Source organism: Bufo gargarizans, chromosome 9, assembly GCF_014858855.1.
Source record: "Bufo gargarizans isolate SCDJY-AF-19 chromosome 9, ASM1485885v1, whole genome shotgun sequence".
NCBI lineage: Eukaryota > Metazoa > Chordata > Amphibia > Anura > Bufonidae > Bufo > Bufo gargarizans.
The window spans coordinates 182,525,228-182,544,559 of NC_058088.1; the positions used below are offsets into that span (position 1 = coordinate 182,525,228).

The window sequence follows — 19,332 nt, forward strand, 5'->3', positions numbered from 1 at the left end:
AGAAATGACATGTGCTGAAAAAAAAAACAAGTGGAAATGAACCGGCCGCTTGAACGGCAGCGCCATAGTATAAGAAAGGCCTTACGGATTTATATAAATGATGGAAAAACATTGCCTAGCGACATCTCTCCCAAAATCTATATCCCGGGCAGCGTTACTGCTAAATTTATTAACGACGTGCACAAATTTTCAGGACCTCAAAGGCACCAGGGCTCAGGTGTGACTGTCACCTCTGCATCCCTCCCTACACCAATTGACAAGTACAGTGTGATCTATTTTAGTGACAGCAGGTGGCGCTAGTTGACATTTCCATTCCTCTCAAGTTCTAGGCTACATGGTGCCCAATAGCTCATACTGCTTGGGCTCCCCCTGCTGGTGACTGTTGTATGTGCAATGCGCTTCATAAACTACAAGTCCCATCGTGCCCCGGGAGGTTTTCCGGTTAGTGGACTGAGTGGGATCCGGTTTCGGGGCTGCGGGCTCGTCTTCCTGCCTGTCCTTGGGCCGCTGCTTGGGGGGGATGCTCCATGTTCGTACAGGAGGAGAAGATCTTCGCGGGCCGGGTGCTCAGGCTCCATGTCTGCACCATGGAGGGCGCCGAGTGGCTGGAGGAGGTGACGGAGGACATGACACTGGAGAGGCTGAAGGAGAGGTGTCTGAAACATGTAAGAGGCTGGAGGGGGCAGCACCCGTCATCTGTACACTGTATGGGGGGCTGTCATATAGAGGAGGGGGCAGCACCCGTCATCTGTACACTGTATGGGGGGCTGTCATATAGAGGAGGGGGCAGCACCCGTCATCTGTACACTATGGGGGCTGTCATATAGAGGGGGGGCAGCACCCGTCATCTGTACACTGTATGGGGGGCTGTCATATAGAGGAGGGGGCAGCACCCGTCATCTGTACACTGTATGGGGGCTGTCATATAGAGGGGGGGCAGCACCTGTCATCTGTACACTGTATGGGGGGCTGTCATATAGAGGAGGGGGCAGCACCCGTCATCTGTACACTGTATGGGGGGCTGTCATATAGAGGAGGGGGCAGCACCCGTCATCTGTACACTGTATGGGGGGCTGTCATATAGAGGAGGGGGGCAGCACCCGTCATCTGTACACTGTATGGGGGGCTGTCATATAGAGGAGGGGCAGCACCTGTCATCTGTACACTGTATGGGGGGCTGTCATATAGAGGAGGGGGCAGCACCCGTCATCTGTACACTGTATGGGGGGCTGTCATATAGAGGAGGGGCAGCACCCGTCATCTGTACACTGTATGGGGGGGCTGTCATATAGAGGAGGGGCAGCACCTGTCATCTGTACACTGTATGGGGGGCTGTCATATAGAGGAGGGGCAGCATCTGTACACTGTATGGGGGGCTGTCATATAGAGGAGGGGGCAGCACCCGTCATCTGTACACTGTATGGGGGGCTGTCATATAGAGGGGGGGGCAGCACCCGTCATCTGTACACTGTATGGGGGGCTGTCATATAGAGGAGGGGGCAGCACCCGTCATCTGTACACTGTATGGGGGCTGTCATATAGAGGAGGGGGCAGCACCCGTCATCTGTACACTGTATGGGGGCTGTCATATAGAGGAGGGGGCAGCACCCGTCATCTGTACACTGTATGGGGGCTGTCATATAGAGGAGGGGGCAGCACCCGTCATCTGTACACTGTATGGGGGCTGTCATATAGAGGAGGGGGCAGCACCCGTCATCTGTACACTGTATGGGGGTTGTCATATAGAGGAGGGGGCAGCACCCGTCATCTGTACACTGTATGGGGGCTGTCATATAGAGGAGGGGGCAGCACCCGTCATCTGTACACTGTATGGGGGGCTGTCATATAGAGGAGGGGGCAGCACCCGTCATCTGTACACTGTATGGGGGGCTGTCATATAGAGGAGGGGGCAGCACCCGTCATCTGTACACTGTGTGGGGGGGGGCTGTCCATATAGAGGAGGGGGCAGCACCCGTCATCTGTACACTGTGTGGGGGGGGGGCTGTCATATAGAGGAGGGGGCAGCACCCGTCATCTGTACACTGTGTGGGGGGGGGCTGTCATATAGAGGAGGGGGCAGCACCCGTCATCTGTACACTGTGTGGGGGGGGCTGTCATATAGAGGAGGGGCAGCACCCGTCATCTGTACACTGTATGGGGGGCTGTCATATAGAGGAGGGGGCAGCACCCGTCATCTGTACACTGTATGGGGGCTGTCATATAGAGGAGGGGGCAGCACCCGTCATCTGTACACTGTATGGGGGGCTGTCATATAGAGGAGGGGGCAGCACCCGTCATCTGTACACTGTGTGGGGGGGGGCTGTCATATAGAGGAGGGGGCGGCACCCGTCATCTGTACACTGTGTGTGGGGGGGGGGGGGCTGTCATATAGAGGAGGGGCAGCACCCGTCATCTGTACACTGTATGGGGGGCTGTCATATAGAGGAGGGGCAGCACCCGTCATCTGTACACTGTATGGGGGGCTGTCATATAGAGGAGGGGGCAGCACCCGTCATCTGTACACTGTATGGGGGGCTGTCATATAGAGGAGGGGGCAGCACCCGTCATCTGTACACTGTGTGGGGGCTGTCATATAGAGGAGGGGGCAGCACCCGTCATCTGTACACTGTATGGGGGGCTGTCATATAGAGGAGGGGGCAGCACCTGTCATCTGTACACTGTATGGGGGCTGTCATATAGAGGAGGGGGCAGCACCCGTCATCTGTACACTGTATGGGGGGCTGTCATATAGAGGAGGGGGCAGCACCCGTCATCTGTACACTGTATGGGGGGGCTGTCATATAGAGGAGGGGGCAGCACCCGTCATCTGTACACTGTATGGGGGGCTGTCATATAGAGGAGGGGGCAGCACCCGTCATCTGTACACTGTATGGGGGGCTGTCATATAGAGGAGGGGGCAGCACCCGTCATCTGTACACTGTGTGGGGGGCTGTCATATAGAGGGGAGGGGGGGGGGGCCCCACCCGTCATCTGTACACTGTATGGGGGCTGTCATATAGAGGAGGGGGCAGCACCCGTCATCTGTACACTGTATGGGGGGCTGTCATATAGAGGAGGGGGCAGCACCCGTCATCTGTACACTGTGTGGGGGCTGTCATATAGAGGAGGGGGCAGCACCCGTCATCTGTACACTGTGTGGGGGCTGTCATATAGAGGAGGGGGCAGCACTCCTTTTCTGGGGTCTGTATGCCATTCTCATTACTACGGAAGCTGTGAGACATTGATAATACTTTCTGGTAACCAATCAGGTGGCTGCTTTCATTTTGTCACCTGCCTTATAAGGGTAAAGGCTGTAAATCTGGTTGCTGTGGGCAACAGGAGAGACATTTAAATCTCCCCGCTGACTGTGTGCGCGTGTGGGGGGTTGGGTTACTACACGCATGAAATATGTATGTGAAACATTAACCACGGACCAGATACATGTGTAGGGAGCAGCTTCTGGCAGATCCTATCATTTTCAAGGGCCCCTATGGGGGTGGGGTCTTCCATTACTTACCCGGCAGGGTCAATATGTGCCGCCCCCTATTTTCAGGGTCCTATTGATCAGACATGTATGGCATTTTTAATATGACTGAGACAAGCGGCGTCTCTTCCAGATAGAGGATCATATGTTGAAGGGGGGGAACACCGCTTTAGTTCTGTAATATATAGCCCTGTATTTAAAGGGCACCTGTCAGCAAACTGAACCGTATCAAACTGGACACACTACCTGGTAGGGTTGACCCTGCTGAGTAAAATGAGACCCATCTTGTGAAAATCAGTTGTGGCGTTCCTGAACAAAAACTGATTTTTATGATTTATGTAAGTGAGCGCCTCACTGCACTGAGGGGTGTGGTCTAGCTTGTCAGTGCTGGCCACACCCCTCATGCACTGAAGCCTCTGTTTGCATGACGAATAAAAGTATTTCTTTCTCGGGAACGCTGCAACCGATTTTCACAAGAGAGGTATCATTTTAATCAGCAGGATCCGCCCTACCAGACAGTATGCCTGGTTTATTTCCTACTGACAGGTGCCCTTTAAGGGATCCATGACACATGTTATTGATGCCTGTGTGAAGTTTTTCCTCTTAAATGAAGTCGTTGACTGACCAGTCCAGAACTATATAATTAACCCTTTCCAGCGCTTGTGCTGTTTCATGACGATCCCGGGGATGCAGTTTGCCTCTGCTGCTAATTATAACCCCTCTTATTTATAGAGCCGAGGACGCCCGGCTATCGATCCCCTCTCCTCTGGTTACACAGTGCATTGCCTCATGCCTCTTACTGTATTATCACTTAAAGGGGCACACCCATCTTATGTTGTGAATGCTGTTGTTAGCGGACAGGTCAGAATCGGTGGGGGTCACAGCAATCAGATCCCCATTAATCATACGTGATGGCAAATAATGAAAAGTTATGCATTTTACTAATATTGTTGGGGGGGGGGGGGCTTTTTTTATGCGCCTGTGCTTATAAAAAAATAAATGTGCGATGCGCCAAATTTCTGCCATAAATGATAGTAAGGCCTCATGCACACGACCGTATTTTGTTTCCGTGTCCGATCCGTTTTTTTTTTTTGCAGATAGGATGCGGACCTATTCATTTCAATGGGTCCGCAAAAAACGCGGACAGCACACCGTGTGCTATCCGCATCAGTATGTCCCTTCCGTTGCTCCGCCCAAAAATTAGTGCATGTCCTATTTTTTTCTAGTTTGCGGACAAGGATAGGCATTATTACAATGGATCCGCCAAAAAAACGGATGCCATACGGAACGTCATCCGTTTTTTTCTTTTTGCGGATCCGCAATTTGCGGACCGCAAAACACATACGGTCGTGTGCATGTAGCCTAAATCTGTCGGAATGCGGAGGCCACGCCCCTCTATTAAGCCCCGCTTGCAATAAATATATAATGAGAGCAGGCTAAAATGGCAAAAAGTCACAATATTTGTCATACTTTCATTGATACATTTTTCCCCTTTTAATTTCTCACTGTCTGTACTTGCTGTCAGTGAATGGAAACAGTTTGTGGTCTCTTTTCCAACCACCTTTGAAGCTGAGTGATTAGGGGATGGTCAGGATGGATATATATAATACATTTTATTTTATTTTATTTTTTATGATAGATTTTTCCATTCACTGACAGCAAGCAGATCTTTCACTCTACAATGAGCAAACTTTATTTAAAAATAAAAACGCACAAAACAAAGCAGAAGACCTCATTAATGGTAATTAGGCAGACTTGGGTGCCCTAAGGAACACAAACCAGCGGGCGAGACTGCCCATGGCTGCAGCCGTGGCACCTTAGCAAGGACGTGGAGCGGGTCCCACCATGTGGCCTGTGTTAAAGTGGACCGGGTTTAGTAACTCTCCTCTTGAGGAATGTGACAACGATGGGAGTTGTGGGCTCTGAGGACAGCACTGCCGGGGCAGCACTTGGCGCTGACCTCATGCTTGGCACCAGTAGGTGTTATCTGAGGAGCAGAGAATGCCACTGCACTGTATAAAGCCTGACAGGGATAAGAGGAGGAAAATGTACTGTGCCAGAGAGGTCCTGCCCTGATATAGGCCTCAAACCTGCCAGCCTGTCTCTGTTGCCCATAGCAACCAATCAGAGCTCAGCTTTTATTTCTTAAATTGATGTGGAGAGATGAAAGCTGAGCCCTGATTGGTTGCTATGGGCAACAGCCAGTCTTACTGCTAGACAGGGTTGATAAGTGAAGCCCACTCAGTTTTTTCCCATCTTAACTATTATGGCCTATCGCTAGGATAGGCTACAAATGTTAGAAAGGTGTGGGTCCCATCTTTGGGACCCTGTTGAGTCTCCAGAATGAGCTACTCCCCAAAGTCACCACGCATGTGCACCTTCCTCTTCATTCACTGCTTTAGGGCTCATGCACACGACCATGCCGTGTTTTGCAGTCTGCAAATTGCCGCCCGTGCGGGTTCTGCAATTCGCAGAACGAAACAGCCCGACCGTAATAGAAATGACTATTCTTGTCCGTAAAAACGGACAAGAATAGAACATGTTGTTTTTTTTGGCGGGGCCACGAAATGGAGGAACGGATGCAGGCAGCACACACAGTGCTCGCTGCATCTTTTGTGGCACCATTAAAGTGAATGGGTCCGCAACCGAGCCGCAAAAAATGCGGCTCGGATGCGGACCCAAACAACGTTTGCGTGCATAAGCCCTTAAAGAAGCACTCCCACAAAAACTGTTAGAAAGATGCATGATGTAATCTGTAGTGACGGTATTTGTGAGTTATAACCTCCCTTCTGATCCTCAGCTGTGTCATGTGACATTCTGAGAGAAGTTTCTGACTTCCTGTCCTGTGAGTGTTGGTCACATGACACAGCTCAGGATCAGAAGGGAGGTTATACCTCACAAATACAGTCACTGGTAAGAAGATCACCTTATAGATTACATGATGCACTTTTCTATCAGGTCAGAGGATACATTTTTTTTGTGGGAGTGCGTCTTTAAATAGTTAAGGGAGAGTGCTCGGCTATTTTTGGAAGTCCAATAGAAGTGAATGGAGAGTGGACGACCCCCTCTCTATTCACCATGATAGGACTGCCAGAAATAGCCGAGCTGGCGCTCTGTTTTCAGAACTCCCACAGCAGTGAATGGAGGTTGGCTGTGCATGCGCGGCTGCTCTCCGCTCACTTCCGTTGGTTGGGGGTGGGGGGCGTTCTGGAGATAGGAGCGAGTCCCAGAGGTGGGTCCAGCACTATATATTTGTCATATTATAGAATTCTATCCTCAGGGTAGGCCATCAATATCAGATTGGCGGGGGTCTGACGCCCTGCACCCCCCTTATGAGCTGTTCTGCAGTAACTCCAGAGCAGGAATCGCACAGCTTCATCCATCGTGTAGTGGACGGAGCTGGTTACCGTTCACTTTCAATTTAGTCGCTGGAGATACTACAGAACAGCTGATCTGCAGGGGTAACAGTAGTCGGACACCCACCAATCGGATATTGATGGCCTAGCCTGAGGATAGGCCGCCAATAATAAAGTCCTGGACAAACCCTTTAAAGAATTAGAACCAAGAACTACGTTTGGTATCAATGCCGTTGGTATCACTTCTTTGTGCCCACAGTGTGCCCATGGCAGCCTGGAAGACCCCAAGAGCCTCACTCATCACAAGCTGGTCCACGCTTCCACCGAGAGGGTCCTGTCTGATACCAAGACGGTGGCAGAAGAGAATATCCAGGACAGAGGTGACTCAGGGCTTGGGGGAGGGGGGTCATGTGTCTCAGGGCTTGAGGGATGGGGGCCATGGTGGGCTGTACAGTGCTATGGTCGTGGTCAGTAGTGTACTCACTCCTCTGCCCTCTTCCCCCCCCCCCAGATGTCTTGTTGTTAATCAAAAAGAGGGCCCCTCCACCACCACCAAAGATGACCGATGTATCGGCGGAGGAGAAGGTGAGTGGAAATGGTGGACGTAATGTAATGTTTACCTGTATATCGGTCAGAGCATCGTTTTCCTGTTACAAAGCACCAGTTCCTCTGCTGTCTGCTGTCTTAGTTGCATGGTATAATTCTAGCCACCACTAGGGGGAGCTCCCAGCAAATGGATTTATACAGTCTCCAATTCCATAAATGTGAATGTAGTGAGCTCCCCCTAGTGGTGGCTGGAGACAGCCTGAACGTGATCATTTATAGGGGTTGTCCCAGGATATAAATGATCCCTTATCTACAGGATAGGGGATAAGTATTTGATCGGTGGGGGTCCCACCACTGATCCCAAGCGCCCTGAATGAATGGAGCCACTGTCGAGCATGTCCGCTCATTCTCTAGTCTGTGGGACTGCCAGAGAGGAGCGCTGAGCACTTGATTATCTCGGGCAGTCCCATAGAAAATGAATAGAGCAAGACCACACATGCTTGACCCTCAATGCATTCGTTCAGGGAACTAGTTACACCCCTGTTGGGACCCCACTTTTCTGCCATGCAGTGTATAGGGAATAGAGTTGTATCTTGGGACGGCACCTCATACTCTAAGGCTACATGCATGCAAACGTGTTTTGTTTCCGTGTCTGTTACGTTTTATTTTTTTTTTGTGGATAGGATGCGGACCCGTTCATTTCAATGGGTCCGCAAAAAATGAAGACAGCGCACCGTGTTCTGTCCGCATCAGTATGTCCGTTCCGTAGCCCCGCAAAAAAATATAGAACATGTCCTATTCTTGTCTGTTTTGCGGACAAGGATAGGCATTGTTACAATGGATCCGCCAAAAAAACGGATGACATACGGACGTCATCCTTTTTTTTGCGGACCGCAAAACACATATGGTCGTGTGCATGTAGCCTAAGGCTACTTTTACACCAGCGGCACGGACCTCCGGCAGGCTGTTCCGTCGAGTGAACAGCCTGTCGGATCCGTCCTGCTGCTAGTGACCGCGTGCCCCCGGACTGCCGCTCCGTCCCTATTGACTGACTATAATGGGGACGGAGTTCCGGCGGAGGCACGGGAGCGCACCACGAGAGGCTGCCGGAATAAATGTTGGACATGTCGTAGTTTTATTCCGGAAGCCTCTCGTTGTGCGCTGCCGTGCCTCAGTGCCTTATAGTCAGTGCCAGTCAATGGGGATGGAGCGGCAGTCCGGGGACACACGGTCACTAGCAGCAGGACGGATCTGACACGCTGTTTACCCGACGGAACAACCTGCCAGAGGTCCGTGCCGCTAGTGTGAAAGTAGCCTAAGGCCTCCTGCACACAAACGTGTTTTTTTTTTTTTCTCGTTTGCATTCTGTATTTATTTATTTAAATGAATCCGCAAAAAAAAAAACGGAAGGTCCTCCGTATGCCTTCCGTTTCCATATTTCCATTTCGTTCAAACGTAGAACATGTCCTATTGTTGCCCGCAAATCACGTTCCGTGGATCCATTCAAGTCAATGGATCCGCAAAAAAAAACAGAATGCATCCGTATGTCTTCTGTATCCGTTCCGGTTTTGCGGAACCCTCTATTGAAAATCTTATGCCCAACCCAATTTTTTTATGTACTTACTGTTTAAACATTATTGTATGCTTCCGTTTCCTTTTGCGATCCACAAAAAACGGATCACAAACGGAAAAGCGGAACAGAAGCACTACTGAAACAAACAAAAAAAAAACAACTGAAAAACTGATCCATTTAAAACGGACCGCAAAACCATACGGTCATGTGCAGGAGGCCTAAGGCTGAGTGAAGTCTGCACAGGATCAGAAGAGCAGAGCTCTGACCTTAGTCATTACAGAGCGCTGGAGCTAAAAGGATGGTGATAGTTGGAGTTACACTTTAAGAAAAAAAGAAAACTGACGCCGACTGTCTTGTACTTTACAGCGTAAGCAGGATCAGAAGGCTCCGGACAAGGACACCATACTGAAGGCTACTGCTGGTCTGCAGGCTCGCACCACAGACAGGACCATCGCTCACCACAACATGAGGGATGTGAGTACTTACCTGTGATAGAACCACTAAAGAGTTCTCCAAAGTCTTCCTCTCCCACCTCTCTCTCTCTCCCACCTCTCTCTCTCTCCCACCTCTCTCTCTCTCCCACCTCTCTCTCTCTCCCACCTCTCTCTCTCTCTCTCGACCTCCTCGTCTGTTCTCCTCTCTATCTGTTCCTCACACAATCGACTACAAGATTTCTCCCCCCTACTCTGGAACTCACTACCTCCAACACATCAGACTTCTTCAAGAGTAACCTGAAAACCCACCTATTTAGGAAAGCCTACGATCGGCAATGAGCATGCTGCCCCTCCGCACAGCCACAAGAGCAGCCTATACCCTCACCTACTGTGTTCTCCCCTTTATAGATTGTAAGCTCTTGCGGGCAGGGTCCTCTACCCCTCTATACCAGTCTGTTAATAGTTTCTTGTTTACTGTGTTTTTGTTTTTTTGTGTAACGCCATCTGGATGTACAGCGCCATGGAATTAATGGCACTTTAAAATAAATAATAATAATATATCTCTCATCTATCATTGGCCTTGCCTGGCAGAACAGTGGTTATGAGACCCCCATTTTCCCTGTAGGTGGAGGTCCCAGAGATCTTCATCCATTTAAGGGCTCATGCACATGACCATATTTTTGGTCCGCCATCCGATGCACATTTTTGGCTGTTTGCACGTGGACCCATTCATTTCTATGGGGCTGCAAAAACTGGACAGCACATTGATGTCATCCGTGCGGCTATTCCGCAAATTGTAGAACACGTCCTATTCTTGTCCGCCATTTCTATATTGGGGACCGAGGAACGTGTGGGATGCACACGGACCACATTTGTATTTTACGGATCTGCTGTTTGCGGACCACAGAGTACAAATGGTTGTGTGCATGTAGCCGGACCCCCTACTCCTCATCTCCTTGCAGGTTTTCCATCTCAGGATTAAACGTTGTCATTTTCTTGCAGTTTCAGACGGAGCTTCGGAAGATTTTGGTGTCTCTTATCGAGGTGGCGCAGAAGTTGCTAGCGCTGAACCCTGATGCCGTCGAGCTCTTTAAAAAGGCAAATGGCAAGTATGGGTTAATGGGGTGCATCCTCCTGGGGTATGGCGGCTGAATTGTGCAGCTTGCCTACTCCACATCCTGGATGACTCTCCTCCTGCTTTTCCATAATTTCAGCCATGTTGGACGAAGATGAGGAGGATCGAGTGGATGAAATAGCGTTACGGCACCTCACGGAGATGGGATTCCCTGAGAGCCGAGCAGTGAAGGCCCTGCGGTTAAATCAGTAGGTACTTCAGTCTATCTGGTGGCTGGTACTAGGACTAGAAATAGTGCTGAGGGTAGAAGCAGCTTCTGGTGGATCTAATCAGAAGGGCATTTTTCAAAGTCCATATGTTATCCTTTCCTGGAAAAGCTGGGTGATAACCAAGATGGCGCAAAGAAAAATGGTATTCTAACACTCTTATGGTCTACTTCAAGGGGTTCTGCAGTTTTTTAAAACTGATGATCTATCCTCTGGATAGATCATCAACATCTGATCGGTGGGGGTCTGACACCCGGGACCCCCGCCGATCAGCTGTTTGAGAAGGCAGCGGCGCTGGCAGTAGTGCTGCGGCCTTCTCGCTGTTTACCGCAGGCCCAGTGACGTCACAACTAGTATCACTGGCCTGGGCGCGGCTAAGCTCCATTCAAGTGAACAGAGCTTAGCCGCGCCCAGGCCATTGATACTAGTCGTGATGTCACTGGGCCTGCAGTAAACAGCGAGAAGGCAGCGGCGCCACTGCCAGCTCCGCTTCCTTCTCAAACAGCTGATCGGTGGGGGTCCCGGGTGTCGGGCCCCCGCCGATCAGATGCTGATGATCTATCCAGAGTTTGAAAAAACTGCAGAACCCCTTTCAGGTGAATGGGAGGCTTTGAGTATAGTTCACATATACATCGGGAGTGGTGTTGAGCAAATCGAATTGGTTAAAAATCAGGCTCCTTAAGAGACCCCCCCCCCCCCACCCTCCTTGATTGTCAGGATCAGAAATCTCGCCTGGTCCTGTCAGTCCTCCCTGCGCCATCCATCTGAGTAGTGGCACTAGGCAGAGCAGATGCCGACTGTGCATGCACCGCTGACGTCTGGGTACATCTGGAAGTGTAGTGGCGCCTGCGCAGTTGGCATCTGCGCTGCCCAGGTAAAAGCAGCAGTTCCTCTGGGCTTGTTCCACTGCTCGAAGCTACAGCGCATGCAAGATTGACAGGACCGGGCAGGATGGCTGACCCTGTCAACCCTTGCTGCTCAAGGAGGCAGATTTGATTGGCACACCACTAATCGAGAGGTTTCATGGTGCATACACCAACTGGACATTGCAGACGCCGCGCGCTGCACTTTTACAGCGTGTACAAATAGAGCTCGGTGACCACTAATATGGCTGTTACTACTTCTCCATTAGTTCTTGGGGAAGTTTAGCATTTTGTACTTTGGTGGATGCATCCTCCTCTTCCCGATTGTTATGTTTTTTTCACCTGATCTGACTTTCGTTTTGCAGCATGTCGGTGACGCAGGCCATGGAGTGGTTGATCGAACACGCCGATGATCCAGCAGCAGATACACCTCTCCCAAGTGAGAACGCGTCAGACGTGGCCGGGGCTTCAGCATCCGAGGACTCCAGATCAAGGCAGGGAGCTGCCGCAGAGGACCCTAAAGATGAACTCACAGAAATCTTCAAGAAGATACGGCGGAAAAGAGAATTTCGTCCTGACCCCCGGGTAAGTGGGAATGCAGCCGCAGAAATCCCCAACGCAAGGATGTGATTGTGGATATTTCTTCCCCGCGATTGAATTCAGCTGCTTGAAGAGGCCTCTGGCGAGCGCCACGGCCTCCTCACCGGTTACCAAGCACAGCGCCGTCCATTGTATAGTGGCTGTGCTTGGTATTGCAGCTCAGTCGCATTCACTTGAATGGGACTAAGCTGGGCCTAGGCCACGAGGCCAGTGGATGTGAACGCTGTGAGAAGGCCGCGGTACTTGCCGGAAAGCCATGGTTCAAACAGCTGAGTATAAAACAGTCGGAAAACGCCTTTGAAATATAGTTGAGAAGTATGCATCAAAATTCTGTGTGTTCCGCACTTTTTTAAATTTTTATGTGATTTTCTGTTTGGTGCAGATTTTGCTGTTGTTTTTTTTTAGGCCTCTGATTGATTGAATAGGAATCTGCGCTAAAAAGTTTGAGCTTGTTGCTTTTTTTAAAAAATTACTGTAAGGAGGAATGAGAGCCGATTCCGCGTGGATTTTGGCGTGAAAAACGTGCCAAAATGTGCACGGAAGATCTGCAATGTGAACATGGCCTTACCCTTATTATGTGAAGGTGCTGCGATCCGGTATAACTTGGTTTTGCTTTCTAGACTGTTATAGCTTTGATGGAAATGGGGTTTGACGAGAAGGAAGTGATTGATGCCCTTCGGGTGAACAACAATCAGCAGGACGCAGCGGTGAGTATGAACCCTGACAACCTTCTCCCCTTAGCAGTAAGGGCTCATGCGCACAACCGTATGTATTTTGCGGTCCGCAAAACACGGATCCGCAAAGAAATACGGATGACGTCCGTGTGACATTGCGTATTTTTCCGGATACGGTGTAACAATGCTTATCCTTGTCCGCAAATCTGACAAGAATAGGACGTGTTCTATCTTTTTTGTAGGGCTACAGAACGGACAAACGGATGCGGACAGCACACAATGTGCTGTCCGCTTTATTATTTTTTTTTTTACAGAACCATTGAAATGAATGGGTCTGCATCCTATCTGCAAAAAAAAACGAACGGAACAAACGCAGATACAAAATACATTTGTGTGCATGAGCCCTAAGGTGGATACCTATGATTGGGCTTTGCATGACCGTAGAGAATCCTTCCCCGTCAACCAGTGGCACGGCACAGTGACCCCCACCCCAAATAAATAAAGGGAGAGGTTTATCAAGACTAGCGTTACCAGTCACCATTCTGGATCCCTTACTCACCAGACTGAGATGCACCTAATTTATTAAGAGGCACCAGATACTCAAATCTACTTCCGCTAGGGGCTGGCCTAGACTTGAACTGTAATTTACACCAGTTTTTATAGTAAATCTGGCTCTTTGTGGCGGCACTGCCCCTTCCACTAAACGCTCTTCCCTCTCTCGTCATGTTAAAAAAGTGGCAAGAATCTAAAAAGTCTCAAATTATGGCATGCACTATAATTTGCAACTTTTTAACGGCATTAAAGCATTAATCTACCCCAAAGTCTCCAGTAACTTCCTGTTAATCCACCAGATTATCAGGATCTCTGGATTAGATCACGTACATGGTTGTGATCATGACCGCAGTATGAGGACAGGGCATAATTCTTTATATGCTGGAGCATAGCCTGGTTCTCTGCATGTTTTATGGGATGTGTAATAATCCAGAACCTGATGGTCACCCAGGCTCTTGTTATTTCAGTGCGAATGGCTGCTAGGAGACAAGAAACCTTCTCCCGAGGATTTGGACAAAGGAATTGACACCTCTAGCCCTTTATTCCAAGCCATCCTCGACAACCCTGTCGTACAGCTAGGCCTAACCAACCCTAAAACTCTACTAGGTAAGTGCTTCAGATGATTAGACCATGGACTGGTTTACTGCGAGGTCCCCCTGTGGTCAATAGTTATCCCTGGGGGAAAGCAGTGACTGTTCTTTTACTCCTGCAGCGCCCCCGCAGGATTAATGAGGTATTACACTGTGCCCGTTAAAGGGGTTTTCCGAGACTCTTTAACTGATGACCTAGCCTTTGGATAGGTCATCAATATCTGATCGGTGGGGGCCTGACACCTAGGACCCCTGCCAATCAGCTGTATGAGAAGGCACCTATACTCATGTAAGCGCTGCAGCCTTTTTCGCAGCTTACCAAGCACAGCGCCATGCTTGGTATCGCAGCTCAGCCGGTGGTGAGCGGTGCCTAGGCCATGGGATCAACTAATGTGACGTCACTGGACTAGGGATAGCTGCGAGGAAACCGTGGGGCTCACTAGAGCGCCGTGACCTTCTCAATCAGCTGATCGGCAAAGGTCCTGGGTATAGGACATAAGTTAAGTTTAGAAAACCCCTCTAAAAATAACTGGGCGTTCGGGTAATGCTCCGACATGATGGGTCCTTCAGAGGGGGATTTTGTGCTAGCTAATGGAATGGAGGTCCAGGAGATCCCAGCCCAACAAGGACTGTCTAAACTTGACGATCTAATGCTCATTTGGCCGGCAGACATTTTTCCCCAAGTCCCACATGCATGCTTGGCTTGGAGAAGCATGCATGTATTCTCATTGGGAATAGGGGAGTAAGACACTGGCAGATACCTCTGGCGACCTCTTATCTCCTCTGTGAGTGAAAAGGATCAGGTATTGAAACTCAACATGCCCTACCCATATTTAGGTAGGGCACGTTGAATTATTAAGTAAGTAGTTCCTCAGTTACAACTAATGGAAACAAATCGCCCACAGCATTGTTCCACTGTAGACCTGCAGGAGTCTGTAACAAGAAATGACCCTATATCCGGTGGCTTGAAATGCGGGGTCATATCAGTCCGCTAGTCTGCCATTCACGTCTTTCTGATTATGGATATTGGTGATTTTGATGGCCTCTGTCCTGGCGCCCCCATCAGGCTGAGGTATCCAGTGTCGTCGGTAATCCCAGGGTAGGTCCAGTTACAGGAGGTATGTCATGGGAACTATATTGTACCAGCTGACTGATATAGCCCCGTCCCGTGCCAAAGCTGAAATAGCGGCGCTCAAAATACTTTGCCCTTCTTTGACTTCACAGCCTGGTCAGGTTTTACACATCCCGGCCTTCTCTGCAGTGAATAGCTGTCACCCAACTTTCCCATAAATAGATAGAAATAACTTTTTTTTAGCAATAGAAGAGGCAACTCAAGCTTGTGGTCACTGGGGAGTTTGGATTTAAAGGGGTTCTCCAGAATTAAGAAAACTTGGCTGCCCTCGTCTACAAACGGTGCCACGTCTGTTCCCAGGTTGTGTGTGGAATTGCAGCTTAGCCTAATTTATTGCAATGGGGTTCAACTGCAATGCCAGACACTAACCAATGGACAGGTTTGGTGTATTTTTGGAAGAAAACAGCCATGTCTTTCTACTCGTGGACACCGGGGGAAATGCTGTTCCGTTTTGGTTCATCTATATCCAGGTGCCTGGATCCAGTAGCACACCTACCCTAGAGGCATGCTGCGCTACTGCATTAGTGCCCGTGTTAGGGTCCGTTCAGATGTCCGTAAGTTTTGTGACCCGCAAAACACGGATACCGGCCCCGTGCATTCCGTATTTTGCAGACCTCACATGTCCGATCCTATGATAGAAATGCCTATTCTTGTCCGCAATTGCAGACAAGAATAGGACACGCTCTACCTTTTTTTGAAGGGCCTCGGAACGGAACTACAGATGTGGACAGCACACGGTGTGCTGGCCACATCTTTTGCAGCCCTTGTGAAATGAATGGGTCCGCACCCGTTCCGCAAAATTGCGGAACAGTTGCAGACCCAGAAATACGGATGTGTGGACCCTTAAAAGAGGGCTCAGCCCTGAGTGGATTCTGCTGCCTCCCTTTTCTGGAGTTGTTTACCTACAGCCACCACTAGGGGGAGTATACTGCCCAAGCATTTAGGCTAGGGCAGGGATGCTCAACCTACGGCCCTCCAGCTGTTGTAAAACTACAACTCCCACCATGCCCTTCTGTAGGCTGTCTGGGACTGATGGGAATTGTAGTTTTGCAACAGCTGGAGGGCCGCAGGTTGAGCATGCCTGGGCTAGAGCCACTGAAGTGTACTGGTGTAATGTGCCACAATGATGACGTCCCATCTACACGTGTGACCGCTGCAGCCAATCACTGGCCTGTAAAAAAATTAAAATCAGACATCATCTAGTACGTGACGATCTCTTGCTAACAAAGCTTGAACCGACCCTGTACCTCACAGGGATCCAGAGATCTCCCCATTGATAGCTCCAATTGCCCTGCTACATGTATATTAAGCTAGCAGCTGAGGGGTTGTGTCCTTTCTGCTGCAGCTCCCTTCTTATCACAGCTCAGGAGGCAGTTTAAGGATGGAACTGAGTATGTGCGTCGACCGCAGCGAGGTGGACAGAGAAATGAATGAAAAAAAAGACAACCAGCAGGTGGCGCTATACAAATACATTTTTTCTAATAGCTCATTGGCTATACTAAAAAATTTATTAAGTGCAATTGCAAAAGTATTCAGATCCAGGTGCTGGTTTGAAAACTGCAAAATATTTTTTCGTAGACCACACCCGTAGACTGTATGTATGTACATATCTGAGCATCCAGCATAGTCTGGACTTGGACATGTTAGATTATGGGATTATTTGTCTTCTATTGATATGGATGGAGTTCTTGCTGCCAGGCCAGAAGATTAAGGCAGATTGGCACCGGGTTGGTACAGTCTATGGTATCCACTAAATAATGTTTTTTCTAACTTTGCAGCTTTTGAAGATATGCTTGAAAACCCGCTGAACAGCACGCAGTGGATGAACGACCCGGAGACCGGCCCCGTAATGTTACAGATATCTAGGATTTTCCAAACCTTAAACCGCACGTAGGAGAGGCGGCGAAGATCCCTCGTTTACTGCGTCTTTGGACTTGGGGAAAGTGCGAAAACCAAAACCTTACTGATCTTTTTTTTTTTAAGCTACTCTGGGCCTGTGTCACTGATTGCTCAGGAGCGTGTGAGTGTGTCGCTTCATTAATCTTCTCATCAAATCTACTTATAATTGTGGCGTTACTGGAGTTGTTTTGTGATTAGGGCAGGCGAGCGATCAGGGCTTACGGCGTGGTGTTGTCATGTGCTTTCCTAAGGCGAAAACCAACGGGGGTGACCACCACGATGCCTTTGCCATCTAACGAGCTCCCCCTGACAACCACGGTACAGTTAACCCATGATATACACAGTCGAGTCCCATTATTCTGACCACCAGCTAATATCCAGAGTAACCGCCGTGTGCAGCACGGACAGCAGCTACACAGGCTGGAGGTGACTCAGTAAGGTCTAGGTAGGTTGGCAAAGGTATCCGGAGCCATGCTGACTGCAGGGCATCCCACAGCTGCTGGAAGGGGCATGGTGGAATCCATGACTATAAAGGTGGGCCCACAGGTGCTCAGTTGGGTTCAAGTCTAGGGAATTAGAGGGCCGGGGTAGTACTTGGAAGTCTGGTTATGCTCTTCCAACCAGTGTCAGACATTTCTAGCCGTGTAACATGTCGCATTGTCTTGCTGGAAGATCCCATCCTCCCAGGGAAGACAATCAGCATGTAGGGGCGTACGTGATCTGCAAGGATGGATTCAGACCGAAATCGTGTGAGAGTGCCTTCCACATCGATGAGTGGCCCAGAGAATGCCACGAAAAGCTTCCCCAGCCCATAACTCTGTCCCCAACAGCTTGTGTTCTTCCAGCATTTGTGGCAGGAGGTTTGTTCTCTGATGTTTCTTTCCTGCCGCCGACGTCCATCCGTTCCATGAAGCGGAAAACCTCACACCCCTTTGCCAATCAGCGGACGGCCAATTCCGATACTGCCACGAAAATTGAAGCCTTTTCTGCCAAAGCAACCTCATTAGCAGAGGTGCAGTGACCGTCCGTCTTCTCCGGAGCCCCACACACAGTAGGGTTCTGTGATCTGTTGTGTTAGATGCATGTCTGGTGCCCCCTGGTTCATTTTGGGGGGTGAGCTGCTCCCCTGTAGCGTGTCGTTCTGCTCTTGTGCACCTTCATGGCTGACATTCACCTCTCACATCAGTAGCACGTGGTTCTCTGCAGTTTCCATGTCGCTTATTATTAATGGTGCCATTTGTCCACTCACCATACACTGTCACCACAGCAGCGCCAGAACAGTTCCCACTGTGCAGCCTCAGAAATACTGACCCCCTCTGCCGGAAAGCCAATAATCATCCCTTCCTGCAATTCTGATAAGTCACCCCTTTTACCCATGACGGCAGCAAGGGATATGTGTGCAGACAGCCTATTACACCTCATATACCCACCGAGCCAGCTCAGCACACCTCATATACCCACGAGCCAGCTCACCACACCTCATATACCCACCGAGCCAGCTCAGCACACCTCATATACCCACCGAGCCAGCTCAGCACACCTCATATACCCACCGAGCCAGCTCAGCAAACCTCATATACCCACCGAGAGAGCTCACCACACCTTATATACCCACCGAGCCAGCTCAGCAAACCTTATATACCCACCGAGAGAGCTCACCACACCTTATATACCCACCGAGCCAGCTCAGCACACCTCATATACCCACCGAGCCAGCTCAGCACACGTGACTTCCTTCATCACACTGCCGACATCAAAAGTAGAAACTGGTCATAATGATGGGACGAGACTGTGTACTATCCAACAGTACAATTCCTTTAATCCGGCAGTCCCAGGGCCTGATGGGTGCCAGACTATCATAACTTATATAAAACATACTTTACTAACCTAATTTAGCACTTTTGTGTTCCCTGTGGATTAGACAGTCCTTTGTAGAAGGGGGTCCCACATTCGGATCCCCCTCTATCCGCTGTCGGGGAGATCTTTTTATAAAGATTAACCAGGCCTGTCATTGCCTTACATAATCTGCATTGATTTCAGCTGGTGCCATGTAAGCCATTGCAGAGCTTCAGAGGGAACCCCACAAAATGCGTATTGTCCTATTTATACAAAAAAGGGGAGATCAAAATTGGTCAACCCCTTTAATCAGAGGAGTCTTGTAATCATTGCTCAGTTTAGGATTTGTGCCAACTGTGCCATAGTGTCAGATATTCTGGATTAAAGGATCACAGATTCAAGGAATTTTATGGTAATCTAATAGAACGGGAGGAGCTGATTGCTGCACCTTG

At 49.6% G+C, this 19,332-nt stretch overlaps 1 protein-coding gene across 1 annotated transcript; it reads left to right on the forward strand.

The window, feature by feature from the left end:
* The first annotated feature begins 444 nt into the window (after positions 1 to 444).
* On the forward strand, positions 445 to 17,213 carry UBAC1 (UBA domain containing 1). The gene is made up of 10 exons (XM_044306732.1): positions 445 to 665; positions 7,100 to 7,220; positions 7,352 to 7,425; positions 9,326 to 9,433; positions 10,396 to 10,498; positions 10,608 to 10,716; positions 11,963 to 12,182; positions 12,818 to 12,904; positions 13,891 to 14,029; positions 16,924 to 17,213. The coding sequence occupies exons 1-10, from the start codon at positions 528 to 530 to the stop codon at positions 17,037 to 17,039; spliced, it is 1,215 nt and encodes a 404-aa protein (XP_044162667.1). The 5' UTR covers positions 445 to 527; the 3' UTR covers positions 17,040 to 17,213.
* The last annotated feature ends 2,119 nt before the right edge of the window (positions 17,214 to 19,332 follow it).